The sequence below is a fragment of the Canis aureus genome, chromosome 32 (assembly GCF_053574225.1).
Source record: "Canis aureus isolate CA01 chromosome 32, VMU_Caureus_v.1.0, whole genome shotgun sequence".
Lineage (NCBI taxonomy): Eukaryota > Metazoa > Chordata > Mammalia > Carnivora > Canidae > Canis > Canis aureus.
The window spans coordinates 36,667,229-36,689,732 of record NC_135642.1 but is presented as its reverse complement, the minus strand read 5'-3'; the positions used below and the strand labels follow the sequence as shown (position 1 = coordinate 36,689,732).

Sequence of the window (22,504 nt, the reverse complement as noted above, 5' to 3'; positions counted from 1 at the left end):
TACTTATTCTTAATTGTTTCGAGGCTTTGATGGGCTTTTAATCTAAGATTAATTTATGCAATTTTAAATAACTCTTCTTATGATTAATAAGCTTGAAAATTAAAAGGAGTCTAAAGCAATTATAATGAGCATTTGGTCATAACCTCATTAGAAGAAGGAGTGAAGGATACAGCTCTGGAATTCTTACAAGACTACAATTTAAGGTTACTTTTAGAGAAGTCAAACATAGTTCCTGAAATTGCAAAGGCAGGTTAGCAAAGGTCAGTGTTAAAATGACGGCTAGCTAGATTAGCATACTAATGATTTTCCCTGATGGTGGCAGAAAGGACACTGAGAAGAAGCTGCAGAAAGAGAGACAAATGACATGCTGCCAGGAAGCTACAGGCTCTGAACTTAGTTTTCTCTTCTTCTGGCTAGAGACCTCCATGGAATTTCAGAAAAAGCCAGAGGGTGAGAACACCCCTATTCTGAAGTCGGTTCCAGCCAGAGTCTGGTCTGTGTGGAGCAGATGGAGACCAGCACCGGGTGGCCCACCTGCCTGCGGAAGGGTAGCCTCGCGGAGCCCCTGTCCTGCTCGGGAACCAATGACAGCTTCGTGCAGCCACGGTCCTCACCAGCGTGCAAAGCCCTTCTAGGTCAGACCCGTCCCACCCAGCTAACTTCACTGCCTTAGTTCCTGGGGGTCTTCTTCGCTTTGGCCAGAAGGCAAAGGGTTCCTCACTATCTGGTGCTTCCTTTGCTCTCAGCTTGTGCTGTTCCTTCTTCCTGAAGCCTTTCCCTCTTGTTATTAGGGGTGAAGGTGATGATAAAGGCCACTACTTATTGAGTGCTCACTTTATGCCAGACACTGTGCCAGGCATGAAACATACTTTGATCTCACTTAAATTTCCTGCTTTGTGGGGACTCTGTTTCTGCAGGTGAGGAACGTGAGGCTGAGACAGGCCATGTCTGACATGGAGCAGCTAATGAAGGAGGGGTGGAGGGATGGGAGGGGCTGGCTTTTGGCTGAGCCATCGCTTTCTAATTCTCATACTGAGCCAAATTCCAACGATCCCACAGGTCCAGCTGGAGCTGAGCTGCCTCCCTGACCACAGACCCCTTAGCTATCCTCCCCTGAGCTCTCGCACCCTGCAAGTCAGCAGCACACCACCTACCCTGCCCTCTCGGAATGTCTCCTGTGGGTGTGTCTCATCTGCTCGTTGATGACACAAATTGTTTCTTATATTCTTTTTGAACCCATCACAGCACCTCAGAGACACCGACAACAAATACTTGTTGATTAACTTGTTGATTCACAATAATTCCCTCCAACAAGATGCTGCTTACATTTTACCGAGGACAAAAGAGGACAAAAATCAAGCTTTCTAATGACTGAGGAGGAAAACTCACAGGAATCCATCCACCTCCCAGGAAATTACCAGTTCACTGGACACTCACTGCAAACATCCAACACATTTCTTTCTAACTCACATTCAGCTCCACTAAACACATTTGTCTCTCAAGAAGCTACTAATTGGAAATGCCCAGAACAATAGACAGATGAGAAAATCATGACCCAAAGAGGCTAAATGATTTAGTGCTCTGCATGTGTCTAGCACACTTTCACAGACTCTTATCTTATTTAAATAAAAACAGTACTTTAAGATTGGTATCCCCACCCCCATTTTACAGAAGAAATGGAAGCTCGGATAAGGTATGTAATTGTTGACTATTCAGTTACTTAGAGGCAGAGCTTGTACTTGAAATCATACCTTCTAATACTCAGATCAATGCTCTTTTCCAGTTTACCATATTGCTTCTTGTATATAGAGCCCATCTTTGGCCTCTCCAGACTTCACAGAGGAGAGAGTGTGTCTTGCCAGTGGCCTGGCCACAAATCTTTCCACCTTTCCATTTCTGCCTTAATGGTTACAGAAACGAGCAAGGCCATGGCTCCATGTTTGTGCTCCTGCTGCTCCGCTTCCCTGATGCCTGTGTCGGACAGACACTTGTGGGCGGTCTTCCCAGCCTCAGGTTCCCTTCTGCTTTCCTGATGGACCCTGATCTCTGTCCGGCTTTCTAGTCTGTGTGACCTACTTTGTTCACACATCTCCTGAGGCACTCATCAGTTTGGATGCTCTTTCATTTAGTTCTACTCACACCCCCCAGGTGGTTTTATTGAGATATAACTGACGTACTACAACGTATGTTTTAGGTGTACGGCATAATGATTTGACTTACGTTTATTGTGAAATGATTACCATAACATCTGTTATCTTTTTAGAAAAGACTCATCATCTTATATAAATAAAAAAGAATAAAAGAAAAATGTTTTATGTTTTTTTTTTTCCCCTGGTGATGGAACTCTTAGGATTTACCCTCTTACCAACTTTCAAATATACCATACACATAGGTGGTGTTGACTATACCTATCACGTTGTATGTTATATCCCTACTACTTACTTATCTGTTTGTACCTTTTGTACACACATTTATCTATGACCTTTTTGACCATTTTTATCCAACCCTCCCCACCAAAAATCCATTTTCTATGAGTCATTTTTTTTTTTTAAGAGATTCCACATACAATGAGATTATACAGTATTTGCATTTCTGTGTGGCTTCATTTAGTATGATGTCCCTTCAGGTTCCATCAGCGTTGTTGCTGATGGCAGGATTTCCTTCTTTTTATGGCTGGATAATATTCCATTGCACACATATACTACATCTTCTTTATCCATTCATCAGTCAATGACACTTAGGCTGTTTTCGGTCTTGGCTATGTAAATAATGCCATAAACACGGGGGTGCAGATATCTCTTTTGACATAATGTTTTCACTTCCTTTGGATATAGTCTCAGAAGTGGAATTGCTAGATCATATAGTTTATTTTTAATTTTCTGAGGACCCTCCATACTATTTTCCATGGTGGCTGTACCAGTTTGCATTCCCACCAACAGCGCAAGAGGGTTCCTTTTTCTTCACATCCTCACCAACACTTCTTACCTCCTGTCATTTTGGTGACAGCCATTCTGACAGGTGTGAGGTAACAGCTCATTGTGGTTTTGATTTGCATTTCCCTGATGGTCAGTGACGCTGAGCATCTTTTCATGTACCTGTTGGCCATTGGTAGATCTTCTCTGAAAAAAACATCTATTCGGGTCCTTTGTCCTTTAATTGGTTTGTTTTGTTCTTGCTATTGAACTGTATGAGTTCTCTATATATTTTGGATATTACCTCCTTATCAGATGTATGGTTTGCAAATATTTTTCTCATTCTGTAGGTGGTCTTTCACTTAGTTCTTTTTGACTATCTATAAACAGAGATTACTGAACCGCTCCTTCGTGTCTTCTATCAGGTCAGCTTACCCCTGCAGAAGTTATATAAATGTCTTACTCCCACACCACACTGTAAGCTCCTCTGATCAGCCTCTATGTTTCCTGCAGCTCCGTAACTCAAGTGGTTGGTCCGGGAACTGCTTGCTACTCGTCTGCGACAAGATAAGGCGCTATGCCACAAAGTGAATCAGCACACAGCTTCCTTCATTGACCAAGTTTTGCTACCAATGAATGTTAGCTGAATTAAACAGAAGCTTTGAGTCATGCTTGATTTAATATTCTAGCACAAACTCCTTTCTTGTTTTCAAGAAACAGTTCAGATGCTACTACTAGTTCATGGTCCATATTTGAATAGCACTAAATAGAGCATCTAATAATAAATTCTACGAATAGAATGTGGCTAGTAAATTTGCCAAGTTAAAAGAAATTTCTCCCAAACTCAAGGAACAGTTTTTCTTGGAAACTGCTTCTTTCTTTCTTTCTTTTTTAAGATTTTATTTATTTGAGAGGAAAGAGCACACAAGGGGCGGGGCGGGGGGGGGTGGTGCAGAGGGAGAGGGAGAAGCAGACTTCCCGGACTGCCAGGCTTGATCCCAGGACCCTGAAATCACGACCCGAGTCAAAGGCAGGTCTGAGCCACCCAGGCACCCCAGAAGTCGCTTATTTCTGTAACCATGATGGAAGAACTGAAAATAAGGTTTGAGGCTCTTGGTTTCTGCTACAGGTTGACAAAAGCAAAAAACAATAATAACTCAAAAATACTCACAGCCTCAGATAACCAACTAACAGACCAAATGCAAACTGCTCGTAATTATTTTCTCTCTTCCTGTTTGGTTTGCCTGCACTGAGGTTGAGGCTTCGGCCAGGCACCTGCTGCAGTGTGCAGCCACCAGCTCCTTGCCTCAACTATGGCAGCTGCAGGATGAGGCCAAGGTGGAGGGGACCAGAGGGGCATTTTGGCTTCACCAGCACCCTGCTGAAATCCTACATGTTCCTTTGCAGGCTATTTGTATTGAGTTTTATTTTTGAGTGCAAGAAATAGTTTGACTTAGCTGAGATTCTCACAAGCACCATCCCCTGCTCAGGGTGCACCAGTAGATACAGCTTTGTTTAAGGCACAATGGTCCCATTTCTGTCCTGGTTTTGTGGCTCCAGGCAAGCCAATTAACCTCTCTAAGCCCCAGTTTAACACATCAGTTAAATGGGAATAGGAATAACCCTTGTAGTGTTTGTGTGAGGGTCAAATGAGTAATTTATATGAAAGAACTCTGAAACTCAGGTGTTTAAGAAATGTTATCTGTTTAGATTAATTTCTCTCTCTACAATAATTTTGGTTTTTTAGATGTTAAAGAACAGAAGCCTTTCTGAATTTATCTGCAGCTCCAAGATGCATGCAATCCTCATAAGTGCTTTCAGGTAAGTTCAGAGAAAATAAGTTGTAATAGATTCTGGCCAGTGCGGACATTACAGGGTCTGCCACTTGTGATCCGAGCTGTGTTCCATGTTGTATGCAAAAAGTAAGACGCTCACGTTAATAAATGTTCTGTGAGGACTGCCTTACTTGTCACCAATTCACAAAGCCTGCCCAGAAAACCCTGGCTGGAAGAAACCTTGCCTCCCACAGAAAACATTTTACCTGTTAAATTCATACCATTTCAATTCAATAACTATATAGTGGGCATTCTACTTGGGGCTATGCTCAGGATACTCACATAAATAAGACATGACGTTGTCCTCTAGAAACCAGTAGTCCTGGGATGCCCAGGTGGCTCAGCAGTTGAGCGTCTGCCTTCAGTTCAGGGCATGATCCCAGGGGCCAGGGATCGAGTACCACATCGGGTTCCCCACGGGGAGCTTGCTTCTCCCTCTGCCTATGTCTCTGCCCCTCTCTCTGGGTCTCTTATGAATACATAAATAAAATCTTAAAAAAAAAAGAAACTAGTAGTCTTGTTCATGCACTGTTACCAGTTATGTAGACAAGCTGCTGCCACAAAGCGTGAAAAGTGCACTAACAGAGGTACCTGCCAGCAGGAAGGATGCCATACACCAGGAAGTCGTGAACCCTACCGAAGCAGGCCTGGGAAGCCTCACAGAGGCTGTGCCAATGAACACTCATTTCCCACCCAAAGCTACTTCTAATCCTCAACACGTTTTTGGAGGCTCTTGAAATTACTGGAATTGCAGGAATTTCCCACGTGGATGTAAGGAGACAGCACATCAAAGACATGACCACGCAAGGCTGTCTCACGTATCTGGGCACCATGAGAATACTGGAGCCCAGCGTGCGTGTGAAGGGGCAGGTGAAGGTGGGCAGGAATTGCGGAGGGAGGGCTTCAGTGGGTCTCACGTCCCATCCAGGGCTTGGCTGTTACAGCCTCATCTTCCTTGCTAGACTATAAGCTGGTTGAGGTCAGGATTCAGGGTTGCCACAACACTTCCTCAGCATCAGGTAGGATGCTCTGCACCTGGCAGGTGCTTGACAACTAAAAACGGCGAGAGCACACTCGTGCTGCCCAGAGGTGTTCCCTCCCATCTCACAGGAGTAGAAAAGCCTTAGTCTGAAATCTGTATCTGTACCAGACGTGCAGTAGGTTATAATGTAACCAGCCCTCTAAATCTACCCTTCTGCCTTTCTTTGGTATTTAACCCACTTTCCACATGACGTGGCACCACTGCCTGCACAGGAGAGCTGGGCTATTTCCGCAGGCAGGAAGGACAGCGTGCCCAGCCACAGCTCTGCTGACCTCCCTGAAGGGGACGAAACGCCGGCTCTGGTTCTAGAAAGAACTTTCCAGCCTGGGAGCTGGTGCCTCGGGCCCTACACACACTAGCATTCCAGGGTTGCTGATTTGCCTTCCGAGAGTTAGAGCCAGAGTATTCCAGAGGCAAGGCTCTGGCTTAAAAAAAAAAAAAATCATGTTTAATTTAAAAATTAGAAACTGGAGCAGGCTGTGAGCACAGGGGTTGATTGAAACAAAATTTAAATTCCTGTCAAGCCCATTTAAACACGGGGGCCCTTCATAGACAATTAGCTGCTCCCTGTGAATGCTGAATAAACTCAGGCCTGGTCACTGCGAGAAGACAGGCGCCTACTGTGAGGCACTGGAAAAAAAATTAACTAAAATCAGGCTGTATGAAATATTTCGCCTTTCACTATATCACAGGGGTTTGAAAGTGTAAACAAGACAAAAATCGATTCCTTGGTGCCCTCAAATCAATCCCCCAAAATGGTTAGGGCATCTGTTTCTGCTAAATTTTGTTTACATCGGCAGATTTGCCCTAATTGCGGTTGTTTATCTCTCATCGTCCCTGGGGCCCTAATCTCCCGATTACTAATACTTAACACTCATTTCACATCTAAAGCTACTTCTAATCCTCAACAGGTTTTGGGGGCTCTTAAAATTATTGAAGCCACAGAGGCGGGAGACACAGCCTCTTTGTGAAAGGGACATTTTCTTATCTACTACCAGCTGGGCCCAATCATCACCAGGGATGGTGACAACAAAGGTGCTAAAAGGCTCTTCCACAATGACTGCTGCTCCACTGGGGATTCAGAGGATAAAAAAGAGCTTTGATGGAAAAATCTGAACAAGAGGCGAGAGCAGTCCAGCCAAATAAAGTTACTGTCATAATCAAATGCTGTCAATCACCATGAAAATCCAATTAAAAATGTTTCAGCACAGCCCTCTTAAGTGGAAAAATGTACCCTATTTATACAAATTTTTGTCAACTCCACACCAGTCCCACAATTAGAAAGTCCTGCTATTAATTGAATCCCTCTGCCCCCCCCCCCCCAAGTTTAAAAAGAGACGCAGGCCATCCAGAAGCCTTCTGAGGGAGGTGAGACACACGTAGGCTATTGGTATACAATTAAGAGTTAATCAGGTTACATTTGAAAATTCCATTTTTATTTGTGTCAAGGGAACCTCTGCACGAATAAACGAATGCTACCTAGCCTCCTACTTCAGGATCAGTGACCATTTATACTGAAAGCACAGAGAAACGGTAAACCAGGATACTGGAAAGAAACTAGTCCATGCTCCGGCAAATGTCTCTCGGTAGACCAAGACCTAATGTTTAATTCTAATCTTGAAAATTAAATAGAGGACAGAAGGCCCAAATGTCTTTACTGCCTTTAGGCAGTCTCTAAATGGCCAAGCGAACCTCAAATTATCTGCAGGCAGATCCAGCCCCCCAAATAACTGCATATCTACAAAAGGGTTCACTGAAACCACAAGACTCCCGATCCCCAAAGGTCTCTCTCAAAACTGCTACAAATTAAAAAGCAAACAACCCATTAAACAAATCCAGCTGGTTTCAACTGTAAATAGGAGGCCTCTAATATTTTTCCAGCCCTTGAAATTCCTGGTTAGACTCATTAATTATTGATAAGAATTGCATCTATTTATTGGAGTGTACTCCCAGGAAAACAAGTTTGCTGCCTTCAACAGCAATTCCCAAATCACAGAGACTAGGCTTCAGATCTTTTATATTTCCCCCAGAAATGACTAAATGTCTCTGGTTGTTTTCAACTTAATCCATTATTCCTGAGAGCTAGGGGTTGGGGTGACACGCATCTGTGATGCTGAAAAAGACTGTGGGGTCCCCCTGCCATCAGTCTAACCCAGCAAAGATGGTGCTGGCCAGGTGGTCTCCTCTAGGTCTTGGTTCTCTGGTGACCTCTTGACTTGGAATTAACGGTCAAGGTGGATTCTCGTGTGGTCAGAACACACCCGAGAGCTCACAGGTGCTACGTTACCTGTGTAACGCTGTCTTGCTCTTCTCGTACTTCCAGGGTGGGATGGCCAAACCCCGGTGCCTGCTCTGGTCACAACACTGGTTGTTAAATGCTTTGAACGTTATCCCTCCTGCAAACATTGCAACATCCTAAAAATGCCTTTATTTTAGCATCAAATTATTTCACCCACATGACCTCTTGGTAACTCCAACAAAACCCTTTGATCGGACTACGCATTCTGGTGTGATCACCCTAACTTATCTTGTACGTCACAACGTCCAGAGATTACTTGTTCTTGGGTCAGTCTGAGGAAACTGAGAACAAGGGACATATCCGTTTATCTCTCTGTTCGATGTCTAGTACAACGTTTCACTGAACTGGATGAGCGAGACTGGCGCATGCAAAGAGGAAGTGATAGCGATTTCTCTTCTTGTAATTAGATCAGAGACCTCTCCTGAATGGCAGTTGCATAGAACCAACCATGCTGGCACTGAATTCTAAGAGCATGATCCTCCTTCACGGCACTTATAATCGAGTAGGAAAAAAGGGAATTAAACTAGCTGCTCCTTGTAATCACCCGGAGAGCTTTTAAGAAACAAAACAGTACCTGCTCTCTGGCCCAAGCATCACAGATTCTTTGATCTGGGCTGGGATCCAGGGTTGGGGTTTTTTTTTTTTTTTTTTCCTCTTTATTTTTAACCCACTTGTCTGATTCCGATGAGTTGCCAGCATTAGGAACCTGTACTACATGGGCCAACTTGGGAATATAAGACGAATATGTAATTTTGTGTAGTTAAGTGCCATTCCAAGTTAGAGACAGTAAATTCTGGAGTGCCTCAGAGAAGGGACCAAGCACTGTGATGCAGAGGAGGATGGAGATCTCCAAGGGCGGGGAAGGGTATTCCAAACCAAGGCCGCCACCCAAATAAAAGAAACTGCCAACAGGCTGAGTGGTGTCAAATGAGGAACTAATGGACGACACACTCCCAAGACCCAGCTTCGCCCCCTGTAAATGTGGCGTAACACAGCAGAGCAGCCCCAGAGATCCACTTCACTGCCTCCAGGATAACCAAACTATTTTTGCAGTCAAGGCACCACAGCCTCATTGTGCCATGAAACGCGATGCTGGGAAGATGACAGTTGGCCCAGTAAAACGAGAAAGAAGCATTGCAGGCTGGAGTTCAAAAAACCGCAATCTTAAACAGGCAAATCATCACCATATTAAGAGATCTGACCTGACTGATGGAGGAAAAAAGTTATCCTTAACTGGGAAATTAAAACTGTTAGATCACCATGATCAAGGAGTGACAGATTTTTATCTATCTGTATCTCTCTTGCTACGTGCGTGTATATAAATACACACAAACACACACATGTTTATCTGCTCAAGTCTCATGAAAAGATTAAGCAGTCATGTCTGTGGGAAAACAAAGCTTGTTTTCTGGGGTTATAATCTCTCTGTTCTTGCTGAAGTGCTAACGTGTCATCAAAAATTCAAATTAAAGCTGTCTGATTTAGTGCGATCTCAAGCATCCAGATAGTGATTTTGCCGTTGTAATTATGTGCAATTAAAAAGCTAAAATCAACTTCTTACTAGTGGATTCCTATTTATAAGCAGACACAAACAGATGATTTTAATGGCCTTCAGAACTTGAAAATAATAATAAAAAGATCATTACATGGTTGTCAACTGGGCCTCTGTAGAGCCCCCAGGCTTCTGGGATGCTATTTGTGCTTGAAGGAAATACTTAGCTGAAGTTACAATCCCAGTCAGGGAGTCTCCCTGCAAATTCTGGGTGCCTTGGCTAATGAGCTGATCTGCACCTCCAGATGAATAACCAAAAGCAAAAATGATGTCTGCAAGAATGGGTGGCCAGACACACATATGAGTTTGGCCTAAGGGTCTGTTTTAAAACATGCTCTTTAAGACACAGGCAATAGCTAGTAGTAAACGACAACCAAATTCGTAATTGCTTATTAAATCATCATTAGTATCTTAAAAAGTTTAGATTGCAAGCAGAGTGGTCCATGAACACTATGCAAGGGGGCTGCTGAAATGTGCATTTCCTCCTATTTGTGCTTGGGATACATGTAAGGTCTGGATCAAAAGAAACCAAAACTCACTGCTGGTCCGTTTAGTAGAATGTGGTGACATAATGTTGAACTTTATCTGTGCTCCCAGAAAGAAAGAATAGATGAGAAATCTCCTTACTCTTTTGTTAGCCACAAAGGACCACCCAGCTTTCACAGAGATATGATCCATCCTTCCATCTGACTTCCTCGTTTACCTGCCTCCATAACCATGGCCCACTCCTTTTTCTTTGAGACATCCCTCCCTCATAAACATTCTCCATATTGCAACAGCCTGAATAAAATCATCCTTTTTTTTTTTTAATGTAGGCTCCTCACCTTGCATGGAGTCCAACATGGGCCTTGAACTCATGACCCTAAGATCAAGACCTGAGCTGAGATCAAGAGCCAGACACTCCAGCAATTGAGCCACTGAGGTGCCCCTAAAATCATCTTCTTAATTGTCCATTCTGACTATCACAGGGGTCAAAAGGTTTGGGTCTAACAATGGCGGATGAAACCATTTGGTGTAAACCCAAAAGGGGTTTTCTACCCTGGAATTGAGGTGCTGGAGAGACAAAAATCTAACGTGGTGATTTCTCCAATTTTTAAAAGGGACCTTGGAGATGCCCAGTTTATCACATCCATTGTTAACTGAGAGAACAACCAGCAAAACTATATGAAAATGTAATTACAATCAGATTTGGATACACAGAAAAGCTACCAGTGACAATTTAACAGAGAGGAGTTAAACAAGTTAACAAGTAATTAAATGTTTAAACAGATTTTTCTGGAGCAGTTTGGTGTTTATTAGCCCCCAAACAATACCACCTCTTATACATAAAGCCTTTTCTGAGAAATGAGATGCCTTTAAGTTTGCAGCTGCTGGGATTTAGATGAAGGGAAAAAAAATCTAAAAGCATTATTTTGATTATAACTGACATCCCTCCCCCAAGATCCACACCTGCTTTTTAGATTTCGACCCACGATTTACTTGCTTTCTAAGCAAAATGTCAAATTTCAATTGCAAACTGCACTCTGTGTTTCTTCTTAGTAGCCTGAATGGAAAACCAAAACCAAAACAAACAAAAAACCCCCCCCAAAAAACCAAAACCCAAACATGAGGAGATACTGAACGAGGACGCCTTGCTCTGGAATGTACCAGGAAACGCACAAAATAACAGGCATTATTAGAACCTAAGGAGAAAACCCATGTTTTTAAACAATTACTAAAGCAGTATAGTAATAGCATAAAGACAATTTCTGCGCCAGCTTGTTTCTTTGAAATTCTCTTTGCCACTGAACAGCTAGAACAGATAATAACTATTAGTAAATCAAACTCCTCTGCAATATCCAGCTGTGCCTCACGCATTTACATACAGATAGAATGGGTATATGTTTTTAATATGTATGTGATCCGTACTTTTACCACAGCCGAAGTGCATGCTACAAAGGAGGAGGAGAATGGGAATCGGATCAGCATGAGATAATAAAGTGGCCTAGATAAAGTATTAGCCAGCGATTGATCTCAAACCGGGATGCTGCTTCTTCTGACCTGATTACTTACTATGCATAGATTCCATTAAATAGAGCTTAGACATGGGAAGCTTCTGGAAATACTCTAAATGCATAGAAGGATCTACAGCACTCTGAACCTAAATTGTAACTGTAGAGGTGCCCACGGCCCGTACCCTCCTTGCCTGCGTCGAGGCCCACATTCAGGACAGGCTGGGAGGTTAAGGACACCTGCCAGCTGGGGAGCAGCCCTGGCCAGTCCCACAGGGAGGGCCTTTCCCTTCCTTCCCCTTGGCCGGGCCAGCACCCTCCTGAGCTGCTGGTCTGGTCCTGGCTGCACTGCACTAACAGAATGAAAAGGCAGCCAGGGAGCTTAACAATCATTCAGGGTCACGGTCCCGTTTGAAAAACTGATGACAGCCACAGATTCCTCTCCTCAGAAAAGAATGCAAATCCCTGCATGCATACACGAAGCTGGATGGAATTTTAGGGGCTTTAACAGACTTCCTGAAGTCATGGTCCTGAGATGGAGGACTGGGGGATCTCGTCCATCCCCTCCGTTTTGCACATGAGGATGCTAAGAGCTGGGAGGGGATAGGGAGCTGCTGACAAGGGAAGGGAAGTGGGGAAGCTTTCCTGCTAAAGCACAGCCTGACCTTGGCTACCAGAGAACTTCACAGGAAGACTCACTCAGCAGAAGGCACACTCGGTGGCCTCCTCGAGCAAAGGCCTACACGATAATGTTTCTCTCCGTATTCCTTCTATTCAAAAATACTTCAACACAACCATTTGAAGAGCAAAACCAGATCTGACCCTCTCCATCTCAATATGCTCCCATCTCAAGCTGTCGCTGAATTTAGAGGTCTGATTGTTATTTTTTTGTGTCTTTTTTTTTTTTTAAGATTTTATTTATTTATTCATGAGAGAGACACAGAGAGAGGCAGAGACACAGGCAGAGGGAGAAGCAGGCTCCATGCAGGGGGCCCGATGAGGGACTTGATCCTGAGATTCTGGGGTCACACCCTTAGCCGAAGGCAGACACTCAACTGCTGAGTCACCCAGGTGTCCCTTTTTGTGTCCTTCAATTGGATTGCTGACATTTTGGGAAAAGGCCTCCATCACCCTTGCTTTATCATCTTCTCCCTTCTTGCCGCATCCTTGCCATCCGTTCTGACGGGCAGCAGCTGTCCCCCACTCCACATAAGCTGCAACGTTCCCCCTGCGTTGTCTTAAGCCTGGTGAACATTGTTTGCCATCTCTACAGAGCTTCTACAGACTGAAACTTTTTTCTAAGTTGATGGGTCCTACTTCACAGAGCCGAGGCAGCACTGACCTAGGTCTTCACTGTGATTTACTAGGGTGATGTAAAAGTGGGTTAATAACGGAATCATTTTCTTAGGAGCAGAGAGTGTGTGTGAGTGAGGGGTATCAGCACGTCGGAGGGTCTTCACCGCCTGCATGGCTGGCTTTCCTTTGTTGGGTTTAACGCTGACTCTTGATTTATGCAATAGCTCTTAAAGGACAGAAGGGTTTCCCTACTTGAATGGGAGCCCACTCACGGAAAAAAAGTGTGGGTGGGTGGGTGTGTTGCTTCCATGTCAGGTCAAAGTTTTCAGACTTGGACTAGGGTTTCTTCTATAAGAAGTGGAAGTTTTAACAGATTACCCAGCTGGTGGTGAACGTGTAGCCTATCTGAATTCCACGTTTGTGGGTTTGGGACCCCCCGAGAATAATGTCAATAGGATTTCTGTTCCAAAGGGCACTAGGGTTCTCACGCTGCTCTGAAAAAGTCTGGAGCCTCTTCACACTCAGGCTTTGCCCAGTCTGTTTCCTTTGTCTGGAACGTCCCCTTGAAAACTCTTTACTAAAATTCAGTCCATTCTCCAAAGGCCCTTTTCAAATGCTACCTTCTTCATGCAGCTTTTCCCATTTTCTCCCAGTGGATCCCCCAGAACTCTGCAGTTCTTTTTTTTTTTTTTCTCTGCAGTTCTTTTATGAGTTACTTTATCCTAGCAATTTGTATACTTGCTGTGTTCCCTGCAAGACTGTATGAATGTGGCTTGTTCTTCCTTGTATCTTGAGTCTAGCACAGGACTTTGCACATAATGGTCTACAAATATCTGCTGAATTGAATTATTTACCTGGTTCTGAGATCTCCCAAGATAATGTGGATGCTACTGATGAGAGTTCTGAGTGAGTTCTATATGTAGCTTAATGGCTACATGCCAGAAAAGTCTATCAGCTCACATGAACTCTGGGCTCCCCAAAATGTGAGTGTTAAGGGAGTTTCTTGGTCCAGCTTTAAAATACTTCTACTCAAAACAGAAAAATTGATAACTAGGGATGCCTGGGTGGCTCAGCAGTTGAAGGTCTGCCTTTGGCCCAGGGCATGATCCCCGGATCTGGGATCGAGTCCCACATCGGGCTCCTTGCAGGGAGCCTGCTTCTCCTTCAGCCTCTGTCTCTGCCTCTGTGTGTGTGTGTGTGTGTGTGTGTGTGTCTCATGAATAAATAAAATCTGTTTTAAAAAAGAGAAAAATTGGTAACTATCTTTGGAACAACCATAAAAAGTAGAATTAAATAGCTAAACACCTAGATGAGTCCTACTACTGGGATTTTAGTGGCCTCAGGAGTCTAAACTTGAGCTTTACACTTCATCTTTAAGACTTACATGGTCAAAAATTGGAAAGATGATGGTTTTTATGACTGGGGTATTCTGGATATAAGGTAACCCCACCAGATAAAAACTGCCTGCATGCCCATTGTGTGCATGGCCCACCCCTCCCTGCACTCTGGTTTACTTAGGCAGGACCCAATGTGTTCACTGAGGTCACAGCCACACCAGAGGTCCTCAGTGACGTATCTGTAACTCTCAGCATTTCCACCTGGTCCCATCTCTGATTTTCTCCCTTTGGTTTGGACAATCTCCAGGCCTCCCACAGCTGATGCGGCCCAAGCGGTACGCCCAAAAGTACTGACCACGTCAGTACCCTGCTACCTGGTGTTACCGTGTCTGGGAGATAAACTGCTCTTTTTATGAAAGGCAGACCCCCACCCACAGTGACAAATGTCCTCCACAGTTCATGCATTCCAGAGGATGCTCTCAGCTTCCAGATGGGAGCACCATCAAATAGGTTGTGGACGGAGAGGGAAAAGGAAAAATTAAAGCCATTAATATGCTGGAAAACACAAAGACTGGGATCCAAGGATGTGACTCAGGTACCCCAAGTCAGGTAAAACTCACTTTCCTTCCCTTCCCCTATTTGGCTCAATATTACAGTCAGAGGCAGGCAGCACCCAACCCTCTTGACCGCAGGAGCCTCACATTCGTTCCAAGTTTTCCGCCTCCTCACCAAGCTCTTTCTAAGCCAGGGTGCCTCACTGGTGCTGTACCTAAGGAATATGTTCATTTAAATCCAACTGGGAGCAGTACTAAAAATGTTAAATTACGTATAGGATAGTGCTTCCTGTGACTAAATTTTTCACTGTTTTTTCACTGATTTATTGATATTTATTAATTAAAAATGTGGGACAGCACACACCAGGGTGTACAGTTATAAAGAGAGATATCAAAATATGTATTGCTTGTTTCTCTCCACACACACATACACACACACACACACACACCCTTACATACACTTCCTTCTAAGGCACTGAAAGTACTCACCCTTTAGCTTTGTCTTTATGACCTGCCACCCTGGAGTTGTGCTCCTTACCAAGAAGACATACATCCGTATGCATTTATGAGTGTACGTGAGATCTGGAGTGTTTTATTTATAAGTGGCCAACTCATCATAGCACTGAGACATGCGTTTACAAACATATCTATTTTATGAAACCCTATTCCTTTGTTTTAATAGCTGAGCTATCCAGCCATAGCATAATAATGTACAAGGTAAATGGGTCTCCATCTCTAGAACCTGTTCCAAGTTTTCTCAAATGTGACTAACTGCAAGAATTTCCCAACCATCAAAGAGACGCCGTCGCTGAAAGATCAGTGTATTCTAGACATGAAAACTGCACAGTTGTGAATTGCAGAGGTTTTAGGGGTGAACTTTAACTTGAAACTACCCTGAAAACGGAGATTTGCTCCAGGGGTAACAAGAGGGAGAAAACTACCTTTCCGGAAAGCATTCATGATGTGAAAGGGAAACATAGTGTTATTTTATATTCTAGGATGAAATCTGTATCCTACTTAAGAAGTCTGGGCACTCAGGGTGTTGATTAGGATGGCAAACAACGGATGAAGACCTCTGGACTGGTATCTGTAAAATGTTCACTGTTTAAAGTGGTGAAAGGAAATCGGCCGGAATGTGCTCTGAGCAATAATCTAAAGACGGAATGGTATACACAAAACATGAGAAAGAGCAGATGATAATTATTATTTACTAATGCTCGATCCTAGCGGTCTAACAGCTTGTGCATTGTCAAATCAACAATCTGCACTAAATAAATGACCATTTGGGAATTGCTAGGGAGCGTCTCTGTTCCTCTCCCTGCTCCACTAAAAACTGTCATTTGCAATCAAAGAAAGCGGCCTTGGAGCTGAGAACACAGCACCCGCAGCCTTATAGTTGTCTCTTTCTGTGGAAAGACCAAAGATTCACATTAACTTGATCTTTTGCAGCCAATCTAATTTCATTCTACATGAATCCAAGAGGACTCCACGCCACGTTCAGACTCTCCTGCAGGACTGCGCTAAAAACTTAATATGCTGACTCGCTTTTCTGTTACCAATCCTCTGGATTCTGAGAGGCTGTAACAGCAAATGAGGACAAGGAGTAACCCAGATTAACTTGTGACCCTTGGGTGTGAGGCGAAGGAAGAGAGTTCTGCTTTAAGTTTCAAAAACGGTGGTGGGTTTTTAAAAAGTAAAAACTACTGTCTGAGGATATGAACTTCAAAAACACCTCCCCAAATGGAGTAAGTAATGCTGCCTCTCTAAAGCCTGTGGATGTTTTAAATTCCATTCTGGTACTTTTAACAGAATGTTAAGCACAGATCTATAACTAGAGAATTCTAATGTAACTAAAAAAATGTACTTACCATCAGGTCCTCAGGTGCTGGTCTTTCTTTCGGTTGTTTTCGCATGCTGCAAGAGGAAGGAAACCCCACTGTTAACCGGTATCACTTAGGAATCTGTGCTATACTTTCCACCCTGGACTGTTTCCCCTGGAATCTGAATGTTTTCAAATTCATCATATTCAATTCTTGGCCAAAGTATTAGCATATATACCCTGTCTTTTATTTGGGCCTTTAATTAATCAGATTTTGGGGGAAATCTCATGAATCAGAAACACAAAGATTTTTTCTTGTGTGTGTGTGTGTGGGGGGGGGTAGAGTTATTCTTGCAATACAGATGAAGAATGGATTTAAATTTACCTAATTCTACTTTTGAAATAAATGTGTGTGTGGCGGGGAAGCAGCAATATGTCTCCCTGACTCAGTTCTCAATTTATTTCAAACTTAAATGTAGGGAACAACAGACTTCTTTTTTGGTAACTGGGAGAAGGTAATAAGAAAAGAAACATGACTATCAGGTCAAATAGGAAAATATCTTATTCCTTCATTATCACTCTGAATGACAAATAATACATAAAAGAGGCCAGGAATCTAGAGAATGCTACAAAGTTACAAATGGGCTGTTACATTATCTCAACTTTTATTTATTCTGGTTACAATGCAAGTCTATATGCACTAAACAGCTGTGAGGAGTTGTTTGTTTAAGCTGCTTAAAGAACTACATTCCTTACAAAATATTTCTTGTCTTACAGACAGTAAGTATCATCCACAGCTGTAGCTACATGATGAAACACTCACACGTGGGACTGACGTGACTGTGGGTAACTCTTTGGCGGCCGTATTTGTACTAAACCCAGAGTGTCTGTGGGATGAAGTCATGAAAAGAGGCTGCTTCTTCGATTACTTCAAAATCATATGGATGCTTTTTCTTTACATCAGGCAACCTCTAACAAGCAACAGGAAAACCCATCATATGATCCCTGCATTTGCTGACAGTATTTATTTTTTTTTAAATAGAGAGACTTAATGATCATTTGGTAAATAAGAACCGTAGTTATGAACCATTAATGACATCGAGGACATTTGCCTTCCCTATAAATAACCATATGCACCTCTCAAATACTGCATCCATTAGCAAGTAATTCAAGCTGTCTCGCCAGTGGAGTTGGTAACAGTCCTAATCTGACATTCCAAAGTAGCTGTATCTCTTGGGAAAACAAGGCTATTACCCACTATCATTTCTGTTTCGGCTTGACATCTGTGGAAATTTCAACACAGGTTATCCCTCCCCCTGCCTCCATAAAACTTTTACATAGCAGCTGATTAATTTTTTGGACAGAAGGAAGGCAAAGCCTTCTCTGCTCATCCCCGTCTGCCCAGGACTGGCCCCACCCCTGAGCGGCTCTCAGGCCACACAGCGAGATGCACAGCCGTCCTGTCCCGTCACAAAGCCCACATTGCCGGTCGGGTGATGCCCAAATCAGTGCTCCAGGCGGCTTAGGAATGGCACCATTTATTTTTCAATTTCTGCATTTCAAAATAGGGCATTCCCATGATGTGCTTCTGAGTGTTTCTAGGAATTCCATGTAAAGGAAATTAAGAGAGATTAATACACATTTCTGGATAATGGCTCTATATTATTGATGAGCTCAGGACTCGGGTGTTAAACCGATATATGTGCTTTTTTTCCAACATGATATGCTTTGGAAATAAAATGTCTGCAGGGTAAAAATAGTTTTTAAAAGCTACAGAATATTATATAAGTATTTTAAATAAATAGAAACAGCGTTAATAAAATGTTCGAAGTCGGGGGGAAAAATCTCTTCCTCACATATTTTTCTATGGAATATAAACCGTATGAGACATTTTTATTAAGAGGTAACATATTACACTTAGTCAAAAAGGTGATAAAGCTTGACATTTATATTAAGGAATATTTCTTGGCTTCACTTTAGCGTAATCATCAGATGGATCATGGCAGGGGGGAGGGGAGGGGGACAACGTACAACAGTTTTGGTTTAGCAAGGACTCCCGGCAGCACCATTTCGAGGCATTGCGGGAATGAAGGGTTCATTTTCCACCACTGAACATGACTCTGAAGGGCTGATGAAATGGAACTCGGTGGATGAGGGGAAGGAATGGAGAGGTAGTTATGAGAAAGTTCCAGAACGTCCAGTACAGTTTCTGGTTAGTTCTGTCTCCTGCTTTGGGGTGGTCATTACTATGCTCTCAATTTCTTCCTCTGTCTGTCTCTCTCCATGCTGGGGCGAGGCAGAGGGCAGAAGCAGGGCAGTGGGTTGGAGCCACTGAGTTTCTAAGGCCACCCGGGTGCTGCTGAATGGGGAAGAGGCAGGTGGATGATGTGCAAGGGGAAACCTCACTCTACTGCGGGGAAAGGCAGAGGGCTGGACAAGAACTGTTGGCAGGAAAATGCCTGTTTCCTCAGGTGTAAAGTGATGAGGGGCTGCCCAGAGGCTATGAGGGCCCCTTTGATAGAAATCCTGTGGTTCCTTCCAGGTCTTTAATGGTTCAAGTGGGCCTCATGGAACCATGCTTGCATGGGCTTTCAAACATCAAAATTCACTGAAAGGGGACCCCAGTATTGTGTTTAACATATAACCAAGGATAAAAGTTATTTACTGAAAATCCGGTGAATTAATAAACTAGGCTGCTTCCACTAAGTGACAGACAGTTTTATGGGTAGCTTGAGGTTACATTAATAAAAATAAGCTTCATATGTCTGTTCAATAGGGGCTATAAAATTGCGTATTTCTTAAGAATAAAAAAATCGGATAGCACAGTATCTGTGCTTGAAGAAGTAGCCCGATTCTCAGCAGTTTATTAAAACAGGAAAAAGCCTCTAAAGTACATTTACGACCCTTTGTGTAAATAACGTTTACATAATTTAAACAATTTCTTCAGCTTTGCTGCCCCATCTGCCCAAGGCCCCCCGAAGTCCCTCCCGTCTCCAAGAGGAGGCAGGGAGAGCCAGAAGGTCTCGCGGAGCCGCAGAGTTAATGGCATGTATCATTTACATTGAGGGCCTGGCATGTTTGCAAACGGGCTCACCACTGAGTGATGAAATGTACAAATGGCTCGGAGAACTCTCCAACCGGAAGGACGGGCGAATCCTGGGATGGAGGAAAAACAAGTCACCAAAAGTCACAACAATTCCTGTTTTCTCCTCTATGTGCTCCCCCCAGCCTCCCCCCCAACCCCGCCAACCCCACCCGCCCCCCGGAGCAGGAGAAAGATGAATCTGTAACAAGGCTTCACCACCATGTGCAACGGAAAATAAGGCCTCGGCCAATTAAGAAGACTGTCTACACCCTCTCCCACACGTTTACGTTAAAAATGCCAAATTTCAAGCCACACACGTTTTTACATCGGTGAGAAACGCAAGAGCAAAGAGGCAGGGGAGGTGAAAAAAGGACAATGATAGCCACGGGGTAGGAAAGAAGGTACGAAAGTGTAAATGAGAAATTAATGATTATTTAAGTAACACACAAATGGTCTTGTAATTAACAAAGAGCTGTGAAATTATTCTTGTGCTGACCTTTGTTTCTTTTACTGGATTTGCTATTTATTTACACTTTCCTTTTTATTTACATTTATTTGTATATTCAACTGCTCTTAACTGCCTGCCGGATGATTTGGGTTAGTTGTGTTTTTGTTTTTGTTTTACTTTAATAGAAAGGCTTTTTATAGGGGAAGCTGTTGCCTGAAAAGGAATTTTAGCCTATTTTCCAGTAGGGGCAAACTCGTCACATGAGAAAGGCAGTGAATTAAGGACACAATAAAAAACTCCTACCTTGACCACCAGACAGGACTGGGATGGAGGTAGGAGCCACTCAAAAGAGCAGGAAACAACACAGCCACAAATGACAACCACTGAGTAACACAGGGAGCAAACCCCATTACCATTTGCAAAGGAAGGCTTTAAGAATTTAGGAGTTTTTCCAAGAATGACAGAGAGCGCCACTGTGTTTATAGTGTAGCGGCTCAGGATGTAATGAAATTACACTGCAGAGTACTTTAACAGTCATCTCATTAGACCTACAGTTGGAACAAGAGAGCCACATAAAGTAGGCAGCTGCAAATGACTCCATTCCCATCTATTCTCATTTGCTATTAAAAATACCTTTCGGCGGCTTTTTTCCTCTCTGACATCCCTACACAAAGTGCCCTGCAAAGTATGATACATGCACCTATTTAAATTAACAAAGGAATGACTTATTTTAATCTCACTGTGCTTTGGAGTGCTTTGGCCATTTGGATGAGCAATATATCATTACATACAACCTTCCAGCGCTGCAGGCAAGAAACTCAGAGCATGCAGCATTTGGTGGGAGCCAAACAATTTCTCTAGCACACAACTGTGTCAAATGCATGCATGTATTCATTATTGAGAACGAGAGGAAATAGCTTTGATGTAGTGGAAAAAAGAAGATGATAAAAGCACCTCTGCAATATGCGTGTCATTATCAATGGTGGCAGATAGATACAATTGCACAGCCTCCTATGTGATTAGTAAATATACATATAATTGCTGTGGCCAATTATCAGAAAAATGAGATCGGTAATTACAAGACAGAAAATTAACTAGAACTCTTATTAAGGCTTTGTTTCCAATTCAAACAATTGGAAACTGCCGGAAAATACAATTAAATCAAAAGGAACTGGGGGCGTGGGGAGGGGTCAAAGCAGCCAAAACAAAACAAAACAAAATCCCAAAGAGGTTAAAAGAAACGGAACGTGAACCAAATGATTCTTAGATTTTCCATATCTGTCCTCTTTGAATTTACTCTATTCATCCAGAGCAGGGGAAGATTAGTAATCATAAACTTAAAATACTCATCAGTAGGGAAAGGCTTCCAAGAAGAAAGGAAAACAAAGGAAAATGGAAGTGAAATAACATCTTGCCAAGTTCAAAGGATTACATGCAGGCATTGCATAGGACATGAAGAACAGGGGGCTGATGAAGTCGTCCACTCAGAAGAAGCAGGCGCGCAATCACATGACAAGTCTTCGATAAAGGTACTAGAAAACGGTCACAAAAGTCCCATCAGTTTGAAGAGCAAAAATAAAACATGGTATCAATTTCAGCCCGGCCTGTTTGAGGAAAGCCATATATATCACCGCGCCTGCGAGATTCTACAAGGCCCAGTTCAAGAAATGACATTTCACTGTGTCTCAAAAACTATTAGTAAAAAAATGGTTCAGAGTCTGAGGTGCGAAAACTATGGACTCTGATCCGGTATTTAGTCCTCTATGTCATCATTTCTGACATTCTTTTGGAGGCCATAGTACTGGAAGTGTCTGAGTAGTGGTTGATTTACGGTGCAATGGTTGGGAAGATAAAAGCCTACCACTGCCTTAATGTGGCTGAATATTTACTAAGATGGTTAAAATTCTGGACCGGTTTTCTACAAAGATCCTAGTATAAAACATGATGCTAATGTGGGCCTCATTTCAAAGTATGATACCAAGAGTAAATTAATGAATTATAGACTAGGCAACTTGATGAAGATGTCATTTTAACATGGATGAGAAACAAAACGAGGAAATGTGACATCTTTGCATGGGTAGTTAATTTTATTTAAGACCTGATATTGTAGCCTGTTAAGTTCCTCATAATATAAAGCTAAGGAACACTGGGTGGTACCCATGAATAATTTATTTCACTTGTGAAAATGCCAGCCCAAGTCGACTTTACAGAACCGCAGAGAGTGGAATCTCATCTCAGGGGTGCCTGGACAGAATCACTCATCAGAGATGTGGGGGGAAATTCTAATCTCACATGCATAATGCCAGATATTTCTTTTCCTTTTAAAACTCACGT

General features: G+C 43.0%; 1 protein-coding gene across 8 annotated transcripts in view; it reads right to left on the bottom strand.

The window, feature by feature from the left end:
* Window positions 1-22,504, bottom strand: part of MAP2K5 (mitogen-activated protein kinase kinase 5) — a 257,977-nt gene that overhangs the window by 21,339 nt on the left and 214,134 nt on the right. For 5 of the 8 annotated variants that reach the window (XM_077881616.1, XM_077881617.1, XM_077881615.1 and 2 more), the window contains 2 exons: window positions 19,732-19,793; window positions 16,687-16,732 (listed from right to left, as the gene is read on the bottom strand). In XM_077881616.1, coding sequence (XP_077737742.1) covers window positions 16,687-16,732; window positions 19,732-19,793 — 108 coding nt within the window. The remainder of the gene's footprint in view (window positions 1-16,686; window positions 16,733-19,731; window positions 19,794-22,504) is intronic. The other 3 variants (XM_077881620.1, XM_077881621.1, XM_077881619.1) reach the window with 1 other exon arrangement.